Below are 19,470 nucleotides of genomic sequence, written 5' to 3' on the forward strand. Positions count from 1 at the left end.
ATCCATTCTTATCCACCAAACAGCAGCGACAATAGTGCTTATTTCTCACAAGGCAATTTCCTCTGCATGGTTTCACTGGATTTTCGAAATTAGGTTGCGAGGCACGTAAAGCAAGTCTTGTTTCCATCCCAGCACTCAGGCCACTGCGTTGCACCATTCCAAAGTGTGGCACTCCAGGGGGTGCTATTCATGTAGAATACAGTGTGAGTGGTACCCCCCAGGGTCCTGCAGAGCAGCAATACTGCCACTTTCAGAATAGGAAGCTGAAGCTCAGAGAGGTTAAATGAATTGTCCAAGGTCACACAGCAGAGGAGGAAAAGATTCTGATCTCCAAGTCAGTTTATAACTCCAGCTATTCTGTGCTTTCCCCTACACTGTGTGACCTTTATTACAGTACATACATGAAGACTATGACAGGGTCAAATTCCAGGATACCCCAAAGCCTAATATAGGGTGGAGAGGTTGGCACTGAGAATTTGACCCTGTCACAGTCCTCGAGAGACGGAAGTCCTCCCCGTGTCATAATGTGATGTGGCCCATTGTGACTCAGTCTTGCTCTAGACGCACTACACTCGGGACATCACTTTGTGGAAAGGAAACGCCTGCACATCTGAGTAAATCAGACTGTGGAGACGGCGGCCTGCTCCTCACCATGTGACTGGCTTACATGAATATTCAAGAACCAACAACCCTACAAAATCGATTATATCTCCCACCTGTGTTGTCATCGCATCACAATCTGTGGCCTGTGCCAAAAGGCACATTGCAGTGTTAAAGAGAGACTCGGAGTTTGAGAAAAGTGACAGAAATAGTTAAATAGTGACAGAACTAGTTATAACTAAAGTGCTGCAATTGGACTCCATGCAAAAGGAGAGTGACTTCGTCATACTCACTAACCCCCAAACAAAATAACCATCAAGAAATATTAAAACACACATTTTATTAGTTTCATTTAATTTCTTAATTGCTCCAAGTCAGTTTACCCATTTATTGCTGTGTGAAATGCTTAGAGGCAAGGCGCACATTAAAGGGATTATTTCCATGTAATCCCTCCCTCCCAGAGGGTAGGAACCGATCACTTACGAATCCTGATTTACGCTCTGTAACAATATCAAATGGAGGAAATAGTTATTGTGAAATTATAGAGTCAGTAGTTGGGTAACACAGGAGAGCGTAATTTAATAGCAAAGAGAAAGTACCTCATTTTCAGTGAAAGGTATGCAAGCCTTTTTCAGGAATAGTTATTAACCAAACTGAATTTAGCCTCCCATTTTTCGGCCTCTACCTCTGTTAATTGATAGATGCTGAAGATGTGTTGACTGTTAAGAGTTTAATCAAATGGTGTCTGGGAGTCAATGTGATCATTTTACCGGGACTTGGAGTTCTGGGGATAATAATTGCTCTGAGTATTACGCTCACTGCGACAGTATGCCCACCACCAGCCTTCCTTCTTGGCAGGAAAAAGAGTGCAGGCAGTCGGGTGGAATTTGGAGGGATGCTGCAAATTACACAGGAAAGGCAGGTGAGGTCGGAAGCGGTTCTAGGTAAATATCCACCAAGAAACTTGTGACAGTCTGAACTTCTGGCAGTTTCTGTAGCACATCATAGCTGGCCTGAGACCATTAAACTCCAGAGGAATGGGAAAGCCATTAGTGACCCAGGAAAGAGCTTTTTCTTGTTCTGTTGCTAACACATCTCTCCCTGCCATAGTACCTGTAACCCAAATACATTATTTTAGGACCATGATTGCTATTCTTGGAAGGAGGTAAGAGTTATAGCATCAGAGGAGTACAGAGGTAAGGCCAGTCCTTACGAGTGACTTCTGCCCCTCAGACAGCACATGCCCCAGACAGGGGCCACGCCTGACAGCATTGCAAAAGGCAGTGCTTCCATTCCAGGCTAGCCCTCTTCTGATATTTGATATTCATTCTCTACCTTTAGCGTCAGCCTAATACAAAGAGTATACAAAATAAAACATTTTTTAAAGCCCTCAAGGAGGTTTGTACCATGTATTTTATTAGATTGAAGGCAAAACAAGCTGATACCAGCAGAAAAAAAATGGCTGCTTCAGACCCCAGCTGACCTCGTTTGCATAGAAAATTCTCCATATGATTACAGAGCTAATGAGTAGTATTTAATGAAAACATTATGCCTTTGCATATATTTGTAAGCAGCACTTCTTCCATTTAAATTTACATAGAAATAAGCTGATATGTATAAATACACATCCTGGAAATCTGTGTATTTTAAGGAAAATCCTCATCCACTATCTCTGGTTGTTTCTATACAAAGCTCAAACTTCTCAATAAGCAAACTGTAGAATTCAGTCAATCATCCGGTTGACACCAAACATGCAAGTATTTGATGATGCGTGGATAAAACAGCTGAACTCAGGCAGACTCATCCACATTTCACAGAACGCTTTGGCTTTATGCAAACAACAGTGTATGAGAAAAAACTGGGCTAAACAATTGCTAAATAAATACCTGTGGGGAAAAAAAACCTTTCTCTTTCAATTTCAAGAATCCTTAAGCGTGTGAGAATCAAGACTAAGGACCAGGATTGTTTCCGGAGGCTTCACAGATCTCCTTTTCTGCTCAGAAGCTGAATCGCAGTGGGGCTAAATTTGAAAATGAAAAGCCTGTGACAACTTTCTTTCCCACTCTTCTTTCTCTTCCCCCTCTAGGTGGAGCTGACAGGCAGCAGCGTCTTTGACTATGTCCACCCCGGGGACCACGTGGAGATGGCAGAGCAGCTGGGCATGAAGCTCCCGCCCGGGCGGGGTCTCCTCTCGCAGGGCACCGCTGAAGATGGAGCTAGCTCAGCGTCTTCCTCCTCCCACTCAGAAACCCCAGAGCCAGGTGGGACTTGCAATTCCAACGTGTGGGTTGGTGGGCAGGACCTTTGCCAATGATTGCGCTCAAGTTGCCAGTGTGAAGAGACTATAAATAGGTCTAATGGTATTTAACGATTCCATGCAGCTTTCTGTCCTGTGCAGTAATTAAGTAAGGAGGAGATTTGAAAATAAGAAGACGTTTTAATAAGTATAATCCAGAGATCTGATTTCGGGTGAACAATACGTACAGAATGCACCCATTCCTTTAGTTTCTCTTTCAAATTAATGGAGGGAAAAGGTTCAGATTTGGAAAGCCGTCTGCCTTTCATTGTTACCATGGCTAAATGTAATGCATTTATTTATTATTCAGCAAAATTGATGGCAGAGACTTTTTGAATATTAGCTTGTGGAGAATTAAAAGTATTAGGGGCGTGCAGAAATCTTGGGTTTTTTTTTTTTTTTTTTTTTTTTAAGCATCAGAAGGTACTTGAAAGATGTGAACAGATAAATTAAGGCTAAAAAGAAAACAGAAATGGCTACATTTTAAACTGCCTTTCCACCCTCAGTATTTAATTAGATCAATTGTATAGAGGAATGAACAGAGGTGACATTCCTCATTGGGATTCCTTCCAGGACTCTTATAGACTTTGCATTCAGAATGTTCCCATTTTCATTGTGTTGTACTGATGATAATTTAAGTATTAGGGGAAAATCCATTTATAAATTAAACAAAATGACTTGATATCCATCAGTCCCCTAGTTCATCAAGCTGTTCAAACACGGGGAAGATTGGCTGGTCGGCCTGGGTCTTCCGAGAGCGCTGGTAATTAGATCTGCGAAGGATTTATTCTTTGCTGATTGGGGCTTTAAATTAATTGAAGTTCCACATTTGTGGTTTTGTCCTTTTTGTACTTTTTTAGAGGAGATATTTCATATTCTTGTGTGGTAGAGTGCTTGGCCAAGCAGCAGTGGTTTAAATGTTAATTTTTCTCATGAGAAGTTTAAGATTTTTAATGAATCAAGGGCTGATTTGAAGTGCAAAGTTTTATTTGCTTACTTGGGAAATTATTTTTGCCCTCTAAAGATGTTTGTACTTTACTTGATATGTTGTTTTAAAGCAGATTCACAGCACAAAAGCATTTTGTGAAAGAGAAATGGAAAAAAAAAACACCAAAACCTATCTTAAGGTTAATGTTAAAATAACTCTACATACTTCCAAGAAAATAATTTGGTCTGCTTAGAAATAATCACAGCGTGTTTGCACACACAGAAGGGAAAAAACATATTTGCCTCTTTTGGAAATATTTTAATTCCTTCTAGAAGCAATCCATGTTTCCCCATTTAAGTTAACTGCAGCTTCTAGGGCATTATTTTGTAGCATTGGTTGTGGGGGGGGGCATCCTTCTCCAGTGAACCCCATGCATGAGAAAAGAGTATTTAAGACTACTCTTTACCATTTAAACATGAAAATAATTCTATTCCAATAGGTCGGGGGAGTCATATATCCTTATACCATAGCTCACTGACTTCACTGAATAGACACATCAGTGAGATCACTGGACCTGCTTTTTAGTCAATAGAATGTTTATATTTGGGCATATTTGAGAAGAAACACATGAAAATAGTTTTCTACTCCATTCTGGAGTTGGACTGGGAAACGAGGTTGCTCAGGACTCTTAAACACTCAGTGTGTAAGAAATCAAGTTTATAAACCTTAGTATGAACTAAGACCTTGGAAAAGTGGACTTTGTTTCCCTGAATCACAAACCCGCGAGCTAAGAAGAATCTTCAAGAATCCTTTAATCCAACCTCCAATTTACGCAACCATCCCTTTACAGCAAAACCAACAGATGCCCTTCCAATCTCTGCTGGCACTCATTCCTAACAGGAAGCTAAGGAACAGACAAGGCTTCCCACTCCATTGGGGAGCAGCTCTGATAGAAAGTTATTCCTGATACGGAGCCAAAACCTACTTTGCTGCATCTTCTCCCCCCACTGATCGGAGGTCTGCCCTCTGGGACAACATTTCAGATTTACTCTTTCCTCCCCATCACAGCCTCTCAAATATATGAAGTCAGATTCACCAAATTCTTCCTCCCTCCTTCCTTCTCCTTTTCAAGTCAAACCACCCTCATTCCACAACCATTATTCAATGGCATGTTGCTAAGACCCTCACCATCCTAGCCACCCTCACCTGGCTGTGCTTGCATTTGTTGGTGACCCTCTAAAAATAGGGTTCTGAGATCTGAGTGCAGCCTCTAGATGTATTGTGACAAGTACAAAGCAGAGGGACTGCCACCTTTCTTGGTTTAGGCTGCTATACTCCTGTTATGCAGCCCACGGTTGAAGTAGGTCCTCTTGGCAGCCAGGTCCCACTGTTGATTCATATTGAACTTGATGTCTCCCCCAAACACATGTTAAGGGTGACTTGTACCTTGGAAGAGAAAAAAATCCACAGCCTATAAACCAGTTCTACTAGGATATCCTAAACTAGAGTCAAATCAACCCGTTTAAGATTAAATATAAAAACTCTGATAAATCCCATGCCTTCCGTGAAGCACCAGGATGTGCTCAGTTCCACTTAGCATTCTTTAATTCTAGTTATCAGAAAAATAACATACCTCCTTTATACAAGGACACTTCATTTATCCTTGAAGTATGACCGAAAATTTACTTGGGTTTCTTTCCCCTGTTTTCCTGGCCTTCCTTGAGCCATCCTAACTAGTAAAATGGAAAACCCTGCTTTGCACATTCCTTAACAACTTGGGCTCATTAGCAACAATCGCATTAGGAAGTGTCTCTTGTTGGAGAGTGTATTTCTCACCATTAGAGAAGGTTAAACTGGCTTTGCCTTAAAATTCTGTAGTGTTGGTTATTTGCCATCTTTGGCTTAAAAAGGCAATTAGATTGACTGTTCAAATACTGAAAGGCAGTGTAGGATGCTACCTTTAACTAAATATCTTCACTAATGCAGATCATTGCTCCAGGAGATTTACTTTAAAAGTTCATGTCAGGAACTATATCCCAAAGCTGCTTATGTTTCTTAAAAGCTGAAAGAACTTTAACAAGATTTTCTAATTCTTAATAACATGAAGGAACATTTTTGAAGACTGTTGTTCACTACATCATAATCTTTTAAACTCTGATAAAACACCGATTCTTGCTTAAGGAGTAGTATAATTTGGTTGGAAAACAGATATCAATATGTGGTGATTATGAAAATGAAGGAACTAGTAGGTATAGAATTTTTCAGGAGCCCTGATGTGTTCAGTGTAGCATTACTAAATGACTGAAATCTAAATAACATTTGGCATTATAATAAAAGGAAATAAGTGACTAAACCAGCCTAAGAGGCGGTGATCCTGTGCCATAATAGGAATTCTTTTTCTTCGAACTGCCAGCCCTGTGACTGTCTTGTCTTGAATTAGTCTCAAGATAATGAGAGAGAGAAAAAAAAAATCTGTTGACTGGACAGCAAACCCAAATAAATATTTTATATGTATGCACATTCGTTAATAGTTTAATAAATATGATATTTCTTTTAGAGAAATTTTTAGGCAGGCATAAGAAAAATAAATGGGTAGCCTACTTTAAAAAGTTATAAAGTTCTAGAGCGCCTCTTTAGGGCTTGATCCAAGCATTTTGGAAGAGATTGCTCTGTGCTGCCCACAGCCTTTTCTCTGCTCCTGTGGGTTCCTGCAAGGTGGCGGGCACAGAACCTCTGGAATACGACATCTGGATGGCTCAGTTTGTTTTTGTGGATCTGCTTATATCTTTTCATCACTCTTAATGATTCTTTAATCTTGGGATTATGAGTGATATCCTTTAAAAAAAAATAAATTGCAGGGCTTCCCTGGTGGCGCAGTAGTTAAGAATCTGCCTGCCAATGCAGGGGACACGGGTTTGAGCCCTGGTCCGGGAAGATCCCACATGCTGCAGAGCAATGAAGCCCGTGCACCACAACTACTGAAGCCCACGCGCCTGGAGCCCGTGCTCCGCAACAAGAGAAGCCGCCGCAATGAAGAGCAGCCCCCGCCCGCCTCAACTAGCAGAAAGCCTGTGTGCAGCAACGAAGACCCAACGCAGCCAAAAATTAAAAAAAAAAAAAAAAATTTCAGTGCCGCATATTTTATATGCTTAATAAACAGAAGAGCAGCTCTTTCAAGAAATCCTGGAGGTACTTGAAATATCTCCGTATTTTGAAAGCAAAGAGTAATATTCCTTGGGTTAGATCATCAAATTGTTGTGTTTTACTCCCTCCTTCTCCTTATTAAAACAGCTTGATATTTTCCAATTATAAAATTCATGCCCTTTGTGAAAAATTCAGAGAATGCAGAAAACAAAGAATAAAGGCCAACATACTCCCTACCCCAAAATAACCACTGTTCTTATACACTAGATATCATTCTAGATTTTGTTTCTGTAAATATGTATACAAACATAGTTATGTAGTGGGATTTTCTGTTTGACTAAAATAAAACCATAACGTACATGCTTCTGGCAGCCTGCTTTTTCACTTAACCTCACAGGCCACTTTCCCTGTCATGTTTCTCACTTTAACGTAGAATTTCCTTTCTGTCTCCAGTGGTTTGTTTCCCTCTAGCTAACAATCAGCTCCCAGCCATGGGACCACTGTCAGGAGAAACATACCTAGGTCCTGCTTTGGAGGGCATTCAGCCAGGACCAGAGATTCTCGCTGCTTATTGAATGGGCACGAGCTCACGGAGGGAGAAATCAATACCGTAGTGGGGTTTAGACAATTTAGCAAAATGTATGAGACAGTACTTTTGGTGAAGAGTAAGAATAACTACAGCAACATGGTTAACCGTTGGTTGTCTAAAGTAAAGGTTACTGTGTTTTGTCTAAACTTTCAGCAGATCTAGCCTGTTACGGGAGGTTAAGATAATTATTGCAGGAGTATGATCTCTATGCTATTACGCCTATTCTATGTCCTGAATATTTTAAAGGCAAGCAAAACTGAAGCAGTTGAGTACTTGCCCGAATAGAAATAATCTGCATTTTCTACTTAAGCCCCTGTGCTCTGGTAAATTTGATCAGCTCCCGATTCTACAGGAACTCAATTCCTCTGCACTCGTTAGACAATTTTCATAATACTAGATATAATTAAAGGAACAAATGTTTAGGAATAACAATAAAGAATGTAAAAATTTATCTGAGGATCTGATCAATATTTTATTTCCAAAGCGCTTAGATACGAGATATAATTGTACTTTTATGGGTGAATTATTTACCATCTAGTATAGGGTTGAGGTGGGAAGGGGAGGTTCTCTGATTTTTTTTTTTTTTTTTGTATTGGTTTAAGTTTCCTATCAATGAACTGAATTTAGAAGTCGGGCAAGGGAAACCATCTTACTAACCTCACATCCAACCTCAGTCCCCAGACAATGTGACTGTATCTACAGCACTTTCTGCTGTACTGCAAATGTCAAACAGAAGGTGTAATGGATTTAATATTAGCGCTGGCCAAGGTGCTGAGGGAGCTGTTAATAATGTCACTCCAGTTATTGATCTGAAGCCTTTAAAAATCAAAGAAAAGTGAGAGATCCCCTACTGGGGAAAGGCACACAGTGACTGGTTTTTATTGCCAATATATTTCTACATATAGAGTGGCAACTTTCTGAAATTATGTTATCACCATTCATCTCTGTGAGATTTTTGGAGTCATTATATGGTAAGATAATATCATGGAGACTGCTCCGCATGCTAATGCTAGAAGATCAGGCCAAGTACTTTTAGACATAAATAGAGCTTGATAATTTGTGTAGTAACTACAATATTCAAGCTGTCAAATGATAGGAGGTTTATTAGCACTAGATTTATTCGTGATGACAATGTTGGACCCACAGGAAGTGTGAAATACGAACTGGATAGTCATGAGGATGAACTGTCCTCTCCTTCTGCCTTTCTAAGACTCTGAATACAAACCATGCAGGGACTCACTTGAGATGGAAATGAATTCTGTTCTTACAATTAGTCTACCCTTTCAGGAAACTGGTAATCCTTCAATCTGAATGGCAGTTTGTGTGCAATGAAAGTCCTGCTTTCCATAGCCTCCAACTAATAAATGGAATTAAAATGTATAATTTATGTTGAATGTTTATCAAACTGTAAACACACATTTAATTCCTTTCCATATTCATACAATATAAGCAAAGATAAATCCATCAGATAATGTACCACTGTTATCTCTGATGGATTGAATATGAAATGGATCTCTACTGTAGCTGTAGTAAAGATCCAGCCAAGTTTACGATTACCCAAAACTGGCCTGACTCCTGTTAGTACCCATGTGCACAAGTATGTGTCAAATCTAATCGTCAGAAAGCAGCCTAACAAAAAGTAATCTTTTCATAACCCAAAGAGGTCATCCTTTACGCATAAGCTCAGCTTTCATCCAAAAATTATATATGCAAAATGATGTATTTCCCTTAGCTATGCCATCATTATTTGGAAATGAAATAGAAACTATCTTTTGCCACTCCTGAATGAAGATGACGCATACACTCCAAAAACAAGCCAGTACTGTTACAGGGACTGCCTTGCCAAACGCAGAATCCTTCTTTTGCCTCAAAAAAGCTACATTGATGTAGTACCATTTTTTCTTGCAGAAAGTAGGCTTTTCTTAAATGTCTCCTTTATCCCCAGCTAAGCAAAATAACTGCCACAGAAGGAAATACATTTCTCCAGTGCTTTCTTCTGTCCAAGGCCTAGGAACACTTAGAACCTTAATTTGTGTTTGCTCCCACTTCTCTGTGCTTGTCTGTATATGACGAGAACATTTGCAAAGCAACCTTGTTTGTACTTCTAGGATCTTGCCTAAGGGAGCTAAAGAAAATAAGGAAAACTCCCTCCTTCCCACCAGGCTGTGCTGGCCCAGCATCCCTTCCAGGCCAGCTCCCAGAATGCACAGCTGCAGCACGAGGCATCCTTGGGGGCTTGACACCCTGACCTGTGAAAAATCCGTGTTGGTGACTCAGCTACAGAAGGGCAGCCTCCCTTTTGTTTCCAGAGAAGGTGCTGAATGTCAGCCTAGTTCTGTATGCCATTCTGAAACTAACTTTCTTTTCCAAAATTTAGATCACAGTGGTGGCAACTCAAAAAATGTGCAACTTTTATCTAAATTAATATAATAGTATTTACAGGGTCGCAAATGGTTTGTTCAGTAATAGAAGCATGGGCCTCTTATCAAAATACACAATAGGTTCACTCAGTTTATATGTAGGATTTTTTTTTTCCAAACTTTCTATTGAAGGTTTAGAAAATCAATTTTTTAAACCCGTTATTTTTAACAGTTGTTTTATATAGCTTGCTAGGTCGTAATTTTGACTTTCCTTTCCCTATGGTGATAAGGGGTACATTTCAAAGTTTCTAAAATGAAACTCAAGACAAGTTGTAAATAGATGACCTGTTCTTCCCCATTAAAAAAAAAAGGTGGCTGTCTTTGTCATTGGCTATTAACAAATTAAAGATTCTATTTCTATAACTCTTGCCTTGAACAAAGCACAATTTATTTGCTTTTAATACATATGACTGCACAGAAATTTCATCCCTGTCCAAATGATACCATTCTGAATTCTTCATCTGCACTAAACAGCAGACTTATGAAGGATCAGTTACCTGGCATTGACTGAGCTTTGCAGGGTGCACAGATCAAAAGAGGCGGAACTGGCTGGAAACCATTTCCACCCCTGGTGAGCAATTTACTCATGATTGCTCGCGGAAAATACTGGAAATATTGCTTCTGTGTAAAGTTTCCAACTTCCAGTTGTCAGCTCTTTGCCAAGCGGTTATTCCCAAGTGTAGCTTTAGAAGCAAAGCCTACTCAGGCCACGGTGACAATGGTTGGCATTCATATCCTGCTTGGTGTATGCAGAGCACAGAAACCGCTAATTACAGGAGTTAATTCACACCCTATCCCTCTGAGGAGGTCAATGTGTTATCCTTATTTTACAGATGGGGGAAAGCGATGGAAATTCTAAGTGGCTTGCTCCAAACCACACAGGTTAGTTTAGCAGCCAAGATTAGCGGAAAGGGTAAAATATTAGGGTTGCATAGATGGGAAGCCTAGGAACTGGATGCAGAAAGGAGTTAGGACTCTGAAAGGTATAGAACCAAGAGGAATTTTCTCTGAGGGGCTTCTGAAGTCCAGAGAGCAACCTAACAATGCCCTTATACACATATTTCATCGGGCTCAACCATCTTTTGTTTTTAAATATAGTCTCTCACTGAGGACTAAAATCCTCCATCTAATACTTTCCTCTTCCTTCATCGCTACATTGAAACTCCTTATACCACAATGAACAGTAGCATCTGAATCAATTATAGGCAAAACTATATAACTCCCCATTAGCTACATCTCCTCAGCCAGGAGCACAGCCAGAATTGCCTCTGTGTGCTTGGTCTCAGCTCTGCCTTGGCCAGTGCGGGGCCAGGCTCTGTGCAGCTTCTCCAGGCTCTTCCTTTCAGAACCAGTCTCCCAAGGCAAAAGAGATGGAAAAAGAGCAAGAAGACCAAAAGGGTTCATTAGGAGGTGGTCATATCCTCCTGAAGATACCTGCTCATGAAACACAATCATGGTTTCTTGGGACCTGTGGGAAACATCAACCCATCTGTTAGTTAATAAAACTAGCTTGAGAGAGGAAGCACTTGTGTCTTTTCTCTAGTTGTTATTAACTAGAGTGAATTTTCTTTCAAGACCCAGACACACCTGATACTCGGGATTGTGTAGACTATTCAGTGACCATTGATTGCATGTCTGTCACATGTCAGACATTAGACGAAGCACTGAAGAAACAAGATGAAGTTCCCTGCCTTCCAGGAGCTGACCATCCTGTGAAGGGGACAGATCATTAATATAATGCAGGAGTGTGGTGATGACAATCAAGGCGAGGTGGTGTATGGTAGGGTAGCATTGTATTATAAGCCACTGCTATTAGCAGTCTTGGCAGAACTATCTCAGGTTTGAAACTTCAACCCTGAAATTAACAGCCCAGGAACATTGCTTCCTTGGGAGCAAGTTGCATTGACATGCCCAGACATACACAGACCATGACTGTCAGGGACTTTGATGCACATTGTTAAGGAATTTTTGGTTTTTTGTTTGTTTGCTTAATTAGCCTGTAAAAATGCCAGCTACATGATAGGTTCACAGGAATATGAGTTCCTCTCTACTGATCTTTCTGGCTCTGTAGGAGTGTTCTGAATGGGAAGTACCCCCGAACTGCACCCCTTCCACTTGTACTGCACTGATTTCACTAACTGAAATTCAGGAAATGCTGGCTTTGGAAAACTGTACTGACTCTTTTAGCTTTTCCTATTCAAGGTAAAACTTGTTGCAAATATTCTAATATTAATGATGATATTAATAAATACCATTTATTATCTTTTACCTATATGTTCCAATTACATGAGTAGGCATGTTTTAAGTAATTTATTTCTCAAAATGTCCCTAAACTAAAATTAGAGATGGTAAATGGCTTGCCTCCACACCAGAGTAGACTGTGGCCCTGGGATTTGATCTCAGGCCACGTGTTTTGTTTTGAGCACTTTGCTAGGTGCTTACAGAGAACACAAGAGGTAGAAGATACGACACCTGCCTTTAGGAAACTGATCATCGTCAGTAGAAGATTTATACACAGTCAACAACCAGAGAAAAAAAGAAGCATAACACTGCTGCTGTCCTCAACTGAGACATAAAATTGGCAAGTGGTGTAAGAAGTCAGGGAGAGGCTAAATGACTGTGGGTGGCTTTGATGAACAGGGTTGCCCTGCATGAAAACCAACCTAAGAGCAAAGAGGCAGAGATGATCTTCCAGGAGACTCATCTCAAGGAACAAAGTGGGAGTGAGGACACTGCATTTAGGAGGCAGGAAGGAGCCCTGCCTTCCTCAACGAGGCAAGGATGCATGCTTATCCAGGATGGAGCCAGATCTCAGAGCAGCTGAAGTACCAGAGAAAAGCATCTTAGATGGGTGTGATAAGTAGTTCTGAGTATAACTCATTCAACAGAGCAGTGATCCGATGAAAACATTATTTTAACACTTATAAATACAAAAATAAAGTTTGAATTTGGAAGGCTCCTTCCTTGAGGGTCATATTATACAACTACCTATGGCCTCCTGAATCCCTATACAACATAACTACTATTATTCATTGAATGGTTACCAAGCGTCAAGCACTCTGCTAAGCCCATTATATGCATTACCTCATTCATTCCTCACAAACTACTATGAAGAAGGTATCATTATTTTTCCCATTGTACAGAAGAAGGAACTGAGAGAAAATTTTTTTTTAATTTGGAAAAGTCATACAGTTAGTAGCTGGAGAGCCTAGGCTTTAAAGCCAAGCAGCTTGACACCAGAGTTTCTCTTCGTAATCATTCCACCAAGCTGCTTCTCAATATCTACCTAAAATAGCTGTCCAACCCCTACCTGAGACCACCAGCTGGGGACACTCTCCATCCTTCCTAGGCAGCTCTGACTGTTAGAACAGTCTTCCTGATGTTATGCTGATTCCTGTCTACTGGTAACTTATGTTCACCAGACTTATTCCCTGATCCTTTATTTTTGCAAGAATATGAAGGATGTGTGGAATAGAGCAGGCTGGAAGCAAAGGAAACCATTCAAGAGGCCATTTCTTTAATCAAGAAGCGAGTGAGTAGACCTTGAGAAGAATTATTACAAAGGAAGAAACGATGATTTGGAACTAAGATAACAGAAAAAGGTAGAAATACACCTGTGGTCAGTCTTTAGCCAGGAGCTAATGATTAATACTCTAGAAATTATGCACATCTCAAGCTTTCACATAATTAGGATTGATGACACCATCTGTCCACTTTCATTTTTTTTATCAATTGGTAATAAAATCTGGAAATATTCAAAAATTACAAAATTACATATGCTATTTATCATGAAATATTAAGATGCAAATTTCCTTAGGGTTCAGAGCTGTTCCTCTTTATGGTTTACTAAAGTATCTTGTGCCTTAAGTAAAATATGTCTGCTGGTCAGTGCCTCTCACTTGTCAGGGGATGTCCTCTCCGCATAAAAACATCAGTAAGAGCAATGGTGAAATTGGTGACATAAAGAATTAAAACTCTACTATCCTGTGTCCAGCCGTCTCTTGGTTGACATTGGAGGAGGATTAAAATTATCTATTGACACGCCCCCCAAATTACTGTTAGTCAAAATGAGATAGAAATTGATTTAATTGATCATGTAAAAGTGAATTTAAAATGTGACCAATATTTAGGGAAATACTTTCCATTTCACAAAAGTAATATAAAAGTGTAAAAATAACAAAATTCCAATAGTCTAGGTATGGAAAACATTCACGCATTCATTTCTTCACTCATTCAGTCATTATTTCTTTCATGTGCATGGGACAAGCTCTATCTTAGAACCTGAGATATGGTAGTTACTAAAAAGGTCCTTGTTCTCATAGAACATATATTCACATAAACCACCTGACAAAAGGCTTTCAGTTGAAAGATTCCATTTCATAAACAAGAGGTAAATCTTTACATCAGACTGTAATGGACCGGTTGGGCCTCCTCTGCTTCTAAAATGCAGAGCTGACACAGATTCTAAGCCAGAACTTCCAAAATGCATTCTTTATCATAATTGCCCTGTGCAATGCTCTTCGTGAAAAGGACCCCCTAGTTAGAGTAGAGGAAAAAGCTTCAGTGCACATCTTCTCATTGATGATCAACAATGAACATTAACTTGGTGAAGATTTGAAATGTGTATGATCAGTAAGTCTATTTATTTTGTTTGAACTAAGCTTTCTAGTCTATTTATTGTTTGAACTATGGGAAACTTTTTTTAGAGAGGAACTCCTACCCACACCCCAGAAACACGTAATGAAGCCCTTGATCTTGTTTCTGCTACCGGAAGCCACTCCTCCCATCCATGCCAGTCTCTTCTTCCAGGGCAGGCATGATCACAGTCTGGCCACTCAGCTCAGAGGTTAAATTATCCACTTCCTCTGGTCATTCTCCCAATTGTCTCTCCTCAGTCCTCAGGGTACCCTTCAAGCTTTCCTAAAGATGAGCCCCTAGATGAATCTAGTAATTAACTGAAAAGTTGTAAGACAAGACCTGTCAGTTCCAAGTTGCACAGTTTTTAGAGCAGCCCTGGGTTTTGATTGGCAGGTCTCACATCCCCCTTTCACCCTGTCTTCTCTATTTTTCATTTAATAAGCAGAGCACAAACGTCTCTGGTTTCCCACCCACTAAAGCAAGACACTAATAGATTTTGGTGTAAGGGTATGATGATGGCTGCCCAGGGTTCTGTTCATTGCTCCCCTCCCCAGTGATGACCCTAACCAGTTACCACTGGTCGCAGAAACAAAAACGTCAGGATACAAGAACAAGAATGTGAATACAAGAACAAGACTGTTAAGGTGTTGAGACAGGAGACACAGTACGGTGGTGGTAATCCGTTCCTACGTTGTTTTCTCTGATTTGTAGCAATTTAATTCAATTGCACTGCCCATATTATAGATTTTTAAAGTCTGCAGTCTGGCTAACTTGCAGGTTACCCGAATAACTGAGAATTGATGACATATGAAGATGACAACCCTAACCCAAATTGCGGGACATTCTCGTTATACTAGTTTCCGTAGCAGTTGCAAATATGTAAGTGCACAGGGTCCTCCTGACTCTGTCACTTATCAGAAATTTGACCTTGATCAAGTTAATTAACTTACATGTGCCTCAGTTTCCCATCGTAAAATTTCGGCCCTCTAGTATATTGAATAGTTTGGAGAATGGGGTAGGAATAATCAATCACCTGTTGGTTTTAACTTCCTACGAATTAACATATTAACATTCCTCATGGTGTCGTTAATACAGCTAAAACGCTTAGAACAATAGCATGGCGCATCGTAAGTGTTCAGTGAGTGTTGTCGTTATTATTCAGTCTGTTGAGTTAAGCCTCCTCTTAGCGCCAAAGTTATTCCTTACATAAAGTCTGGCCAGGGCTTAGGTGACAAAGTTGACGCTTGCGCCAACTTGAAAGGCTTGAATTTGGGCTTCATTGTCACCATGTTCCCATTCTCTCTCTTAAAGATCCCAGATTCTACATGGATTACAGTACCCACAGGTGTGCTTCTGAAAATACACACACACACCTGAAACGGAGTCCTTTTGGAAAGGCTCCATTGAAGGGGAAAGACTGTCTTGGAAATAGATATAATTTACCTTCCTCCAGCCTCACTAATGCACAGATTCTGTTTTGCAGTTTCACTATTTTTTTTTTTTTTTTTTTGCATACTTGGTTTTCTTAAAGCATAGTAGAGGTGCATAATTCTTATTCTCAGAGGTCCATCCCACTGTTTTGGATTCTGAACAGCAAGATAGGCCTGCTGACTTCCCCTTTTCTAAGGCTAGCTTGGAGTCTGCCCAGGCCCACTTTGGACTAGACCTCAATGTTGGTCTCCAAGGGTTTGCAGCTTCCAGCCTGGCCTATTAAAATGTGTTCTGCTTATGACCCAAAGATTTAGCTGCTACACAGCATATATGATGTGCTTGACTGATATCTTCCCTTTTATAAAATTAATTTTTATTGGAGTATAGTTGATTTACAATGTTGTGTTAGTTTCTGCCGTACAGCAAAGTGAATCAGTTATACATATATCCACTCTTTTATAGATTCTTTTCCCATATAGGTCATTACAGATTATTGAGCAGAGTTCCCTGTGCTATACAGTAGGTCCTTATTAGTTATATATTTTATATATATAGTAGTGTGTATATGTCAATCCCAATCTCCCAGTTTATCCCTCCCCCCACCTTCCCCCTTGGTAACCATAAGTTTGTTTTCTACATCTGTGATTCTATTTCTGTTTTGTAAATAAGTTTGTTTGTACCATTTTTTTTTTAGATTCCACGTAGAACCAATATCATGTGATATTTGTCTTTTGATATCTCCCCTTCTTATCTAGTTGGGCCATTGCAGTGTGGCCATAGCCACAGCATGGATTATGCTTCACAAGAGACTAAGTGACGTCGAATTGGATGTGAGGTCTCTATGACCTACGGCTCCTGTTACTATCAAATCAGTTTTCATGCATCTTCTGGTCTGTGCTGGAGAACAGGGTGGAAGTACCCAGCTATTGATTTGAACTTTAAATGAATCAATTTATTTTGTGTAGGAGGGCTTCAGTTCCTCACTAATCTTGAGAACGGAAATGAGTGTAAATCTGGTGGAATGCTCCTATAAAAGCAAGAGAGATGCCCAGATGCCCTAGCCAGAGGTCCTATATATGGACTTAAAGAAAGAAGCTCATTTCACATAGGCCACCAAACAGTCATGAGATGTTAATGACTTTTAGTCACTGCCAACCTGGACAAAATTCAAGCCAATGACCTATGGGTGAAAGGCTCTATATATCCCATTACCAATCCCCTGAGCCATCCGATCGCCCCTGACAAGGTATTTTATCATACCCAGTACAGAGCAGTATGGTAGTCCAAATTCCTACACCATCAGAAAATCTTCTTCTACTATTTAAAATAAAAGGGAGCATTTTAAGAATAAAAGAGAGGCAGAAGACCTAGTTCCTCAAATAAAGGAGCAATTACAAAAAAAAAAAAAAACCTTTGGGAAAAGGCATACACACACATATACATAGCATTGAGACTTTTTTTAATTCCAGTATTTTTTCATCATGTTTACTCCACTGCACATTTGATTCTGCCTCTGGATATTTAGTAAACTGGCATATCTCGGAGTTCCCATTAAAAAAAGTCATTAGTTTTAGTTTACCATTTGTATAAAGCTGATTCGTTAAACCCTTGATGCTTTCTTTCCTAGCTTGTTTTTAAGTGTCATAAATAAATGACTTAAATGTCCCACAAGACAAATGTTCTTTAATCATCTAATGTACTCATTTATCCTAAGCCTTAACCTTACTCCTAAATTAAGTCTGTTGCAAAAGCATAACTTCATCTAAAAACATCCATCAATCCTACATGGTTTTGATAAGCACATTTAAAAAACATAAACAATCAGACAGTTGTCAATCTGGGTGAAGCCCAGTCCCATTTAAGAGTTATTCGCCAAGAGCTATATTTCATGCCCATACCACCAATGGAATTATAAAAGAGAATGGCTGGTATTCGGGCCTTTGCTGAGAGTTCATGTTGTGAAATGGTTTACGAGAGTATAAAATGAAACAAAGACTAGACGAGAGAGAATCCTCATTCCACATCAAATACATTCTGTTTTGTTTTTGGAAACTATTAATACTTAGACAATATTGTAAATGCATTAAAATTTCATGATCACATATTTAGTAAATTGCATGTCATGCCTTTGATTGATTTTCATTTGTTCATGGTCCTAAAAATCTGTCAAAGAATCTGGCTGCTCAGAGCTTATACATGAGTAATGATCACTGAAAGGTTTGGTGCAAGGAGAAACGAAGTGCAAGTTTAATGGAATAAACACTCGACAAAATTGGGTACTTAATACCTCATAACTAAGAATTCACATAGTTTGGTGAAATCACAGCTTTGACAGATTCCCAATTTAATTCTGAATTAATTCGAATGTCTTGCATTTACCAATGGCACCCTTTCACAGTAGGGAAAGGATAATCTTCTTGTTTTTCCACTGGCTTCCTTGGGTCCTGCAGAATTATTACCACTGAGCCCCTTAGGGTTGTTGGATGCTCCCGCCGCCCCCCAATGGGGCTTTAAAAATTTTTAAAGAAAGATAAGAGCATTCAGCAAATAGCCAGATGGAGAATAAACTAAAAAATTATCACCAAGGCCCTACCTCTGCCACAATTTGTCAAATCTGCTGATAGGAAACAAATTCTATTCATAAAGATTTTATTTGCGGGGGGTGGGGGGGAGACTCTTGTGATTTGGTAGCAATTCAATTATAGTTTTGTGAGATAGTGAGGCCGGAGAGGGAATGCAGACTGACAAGAAATATGACAGGACAGTTACAGAGTGTTTATGCAATTAAACTTTCCCTGACAATACCTGCAGAATGATGAATGCGTGGGCGGAGGTATGTGAGCGCAGGCAATGCCCCACAAGTATTGCCCATTTTTCATTATTATACAACTGTTCAGATCTTTCAAGAACAGCCTGAAGTGAGGTGGAAAAGAGAGTGCTGTTCTGTAGCATGTTAACCAAATGCCTTTTTTTTTCATTCCCTCCCTCCAAGGGGTCTTGGTGTGCCAGATGATAAAAGAACATCTATTTCAGAAAAATGTTTCAGAAAGATTAAGATTTACCCTGAGCTTGACATATATTAATTTTGGATACCAAAAGAGGTTTTTATTCTTTTTTCTATCTGCAACTTTATATCACTTCCCAACCGATAGAACGGTGCATAATTAAACTGTTGGGTTATTCATTTTATGCAAGCAGGTGCAAAGGGCACTATAAAAGTAGGATTTTACCGATGGTAGATTAAGAAAGAAAGGAGAGACTCAAAAAGCCTTTTGTCGAGAACCACAAAAGCTTACAGACGAGATTAATTTGGTTGGGCAAAGTCTGTATTATCGTGCCTCGGTCTTCCAAGGATATATGAAATCAGGAAAGTTACAGGATTTCAGAGCCTCTCAAAGACTATGTGCAGTTTTTCAGATTGTTA

The 19,470-nt window shown here is 39.7% G+C and overlaps 1 protein-coding gene across 3 annotated transcripts in view; it reads left to right on the top strand.

Moving 5' to 3' along the window:
- Nucleotides 1-19,470, top strand: part of NPAS3 (neuronal PAS domain protein 3) — an 865,587-nt gene that overhangs the window by 730,525 nt on the left and 115,592 nt on the right. For all 3 annotated transcript variants that reach the window (XM_057544365.1, XM_057544366.1, XM_057544367.1), the window contains one exon: nt 2,687-2,861. In XM_057544365.1, coding sequence (XP_057400348.1) covers nt 2,687-2,861 — 175 coding nt within the window. The remainder of the gene's footprint in view (nt 1-2,686; nt 2,862-19,470) is intronic.

This window comes from Balaenoptera acutorostrata, chromosome 3 (genome assembly GCF_949987535.1).
Source record: "Balaenoptera acutorostrata chromosome 3, mBalAcu1.1, whole genome shotgun sequence".
Lineage (NCBI taxonomy): Eukaryota > Metazoa > Chordata > Mammalia > Artiodactyla > Balaenopteridae > Balaenoptera > Balaenoptera acutorostrata.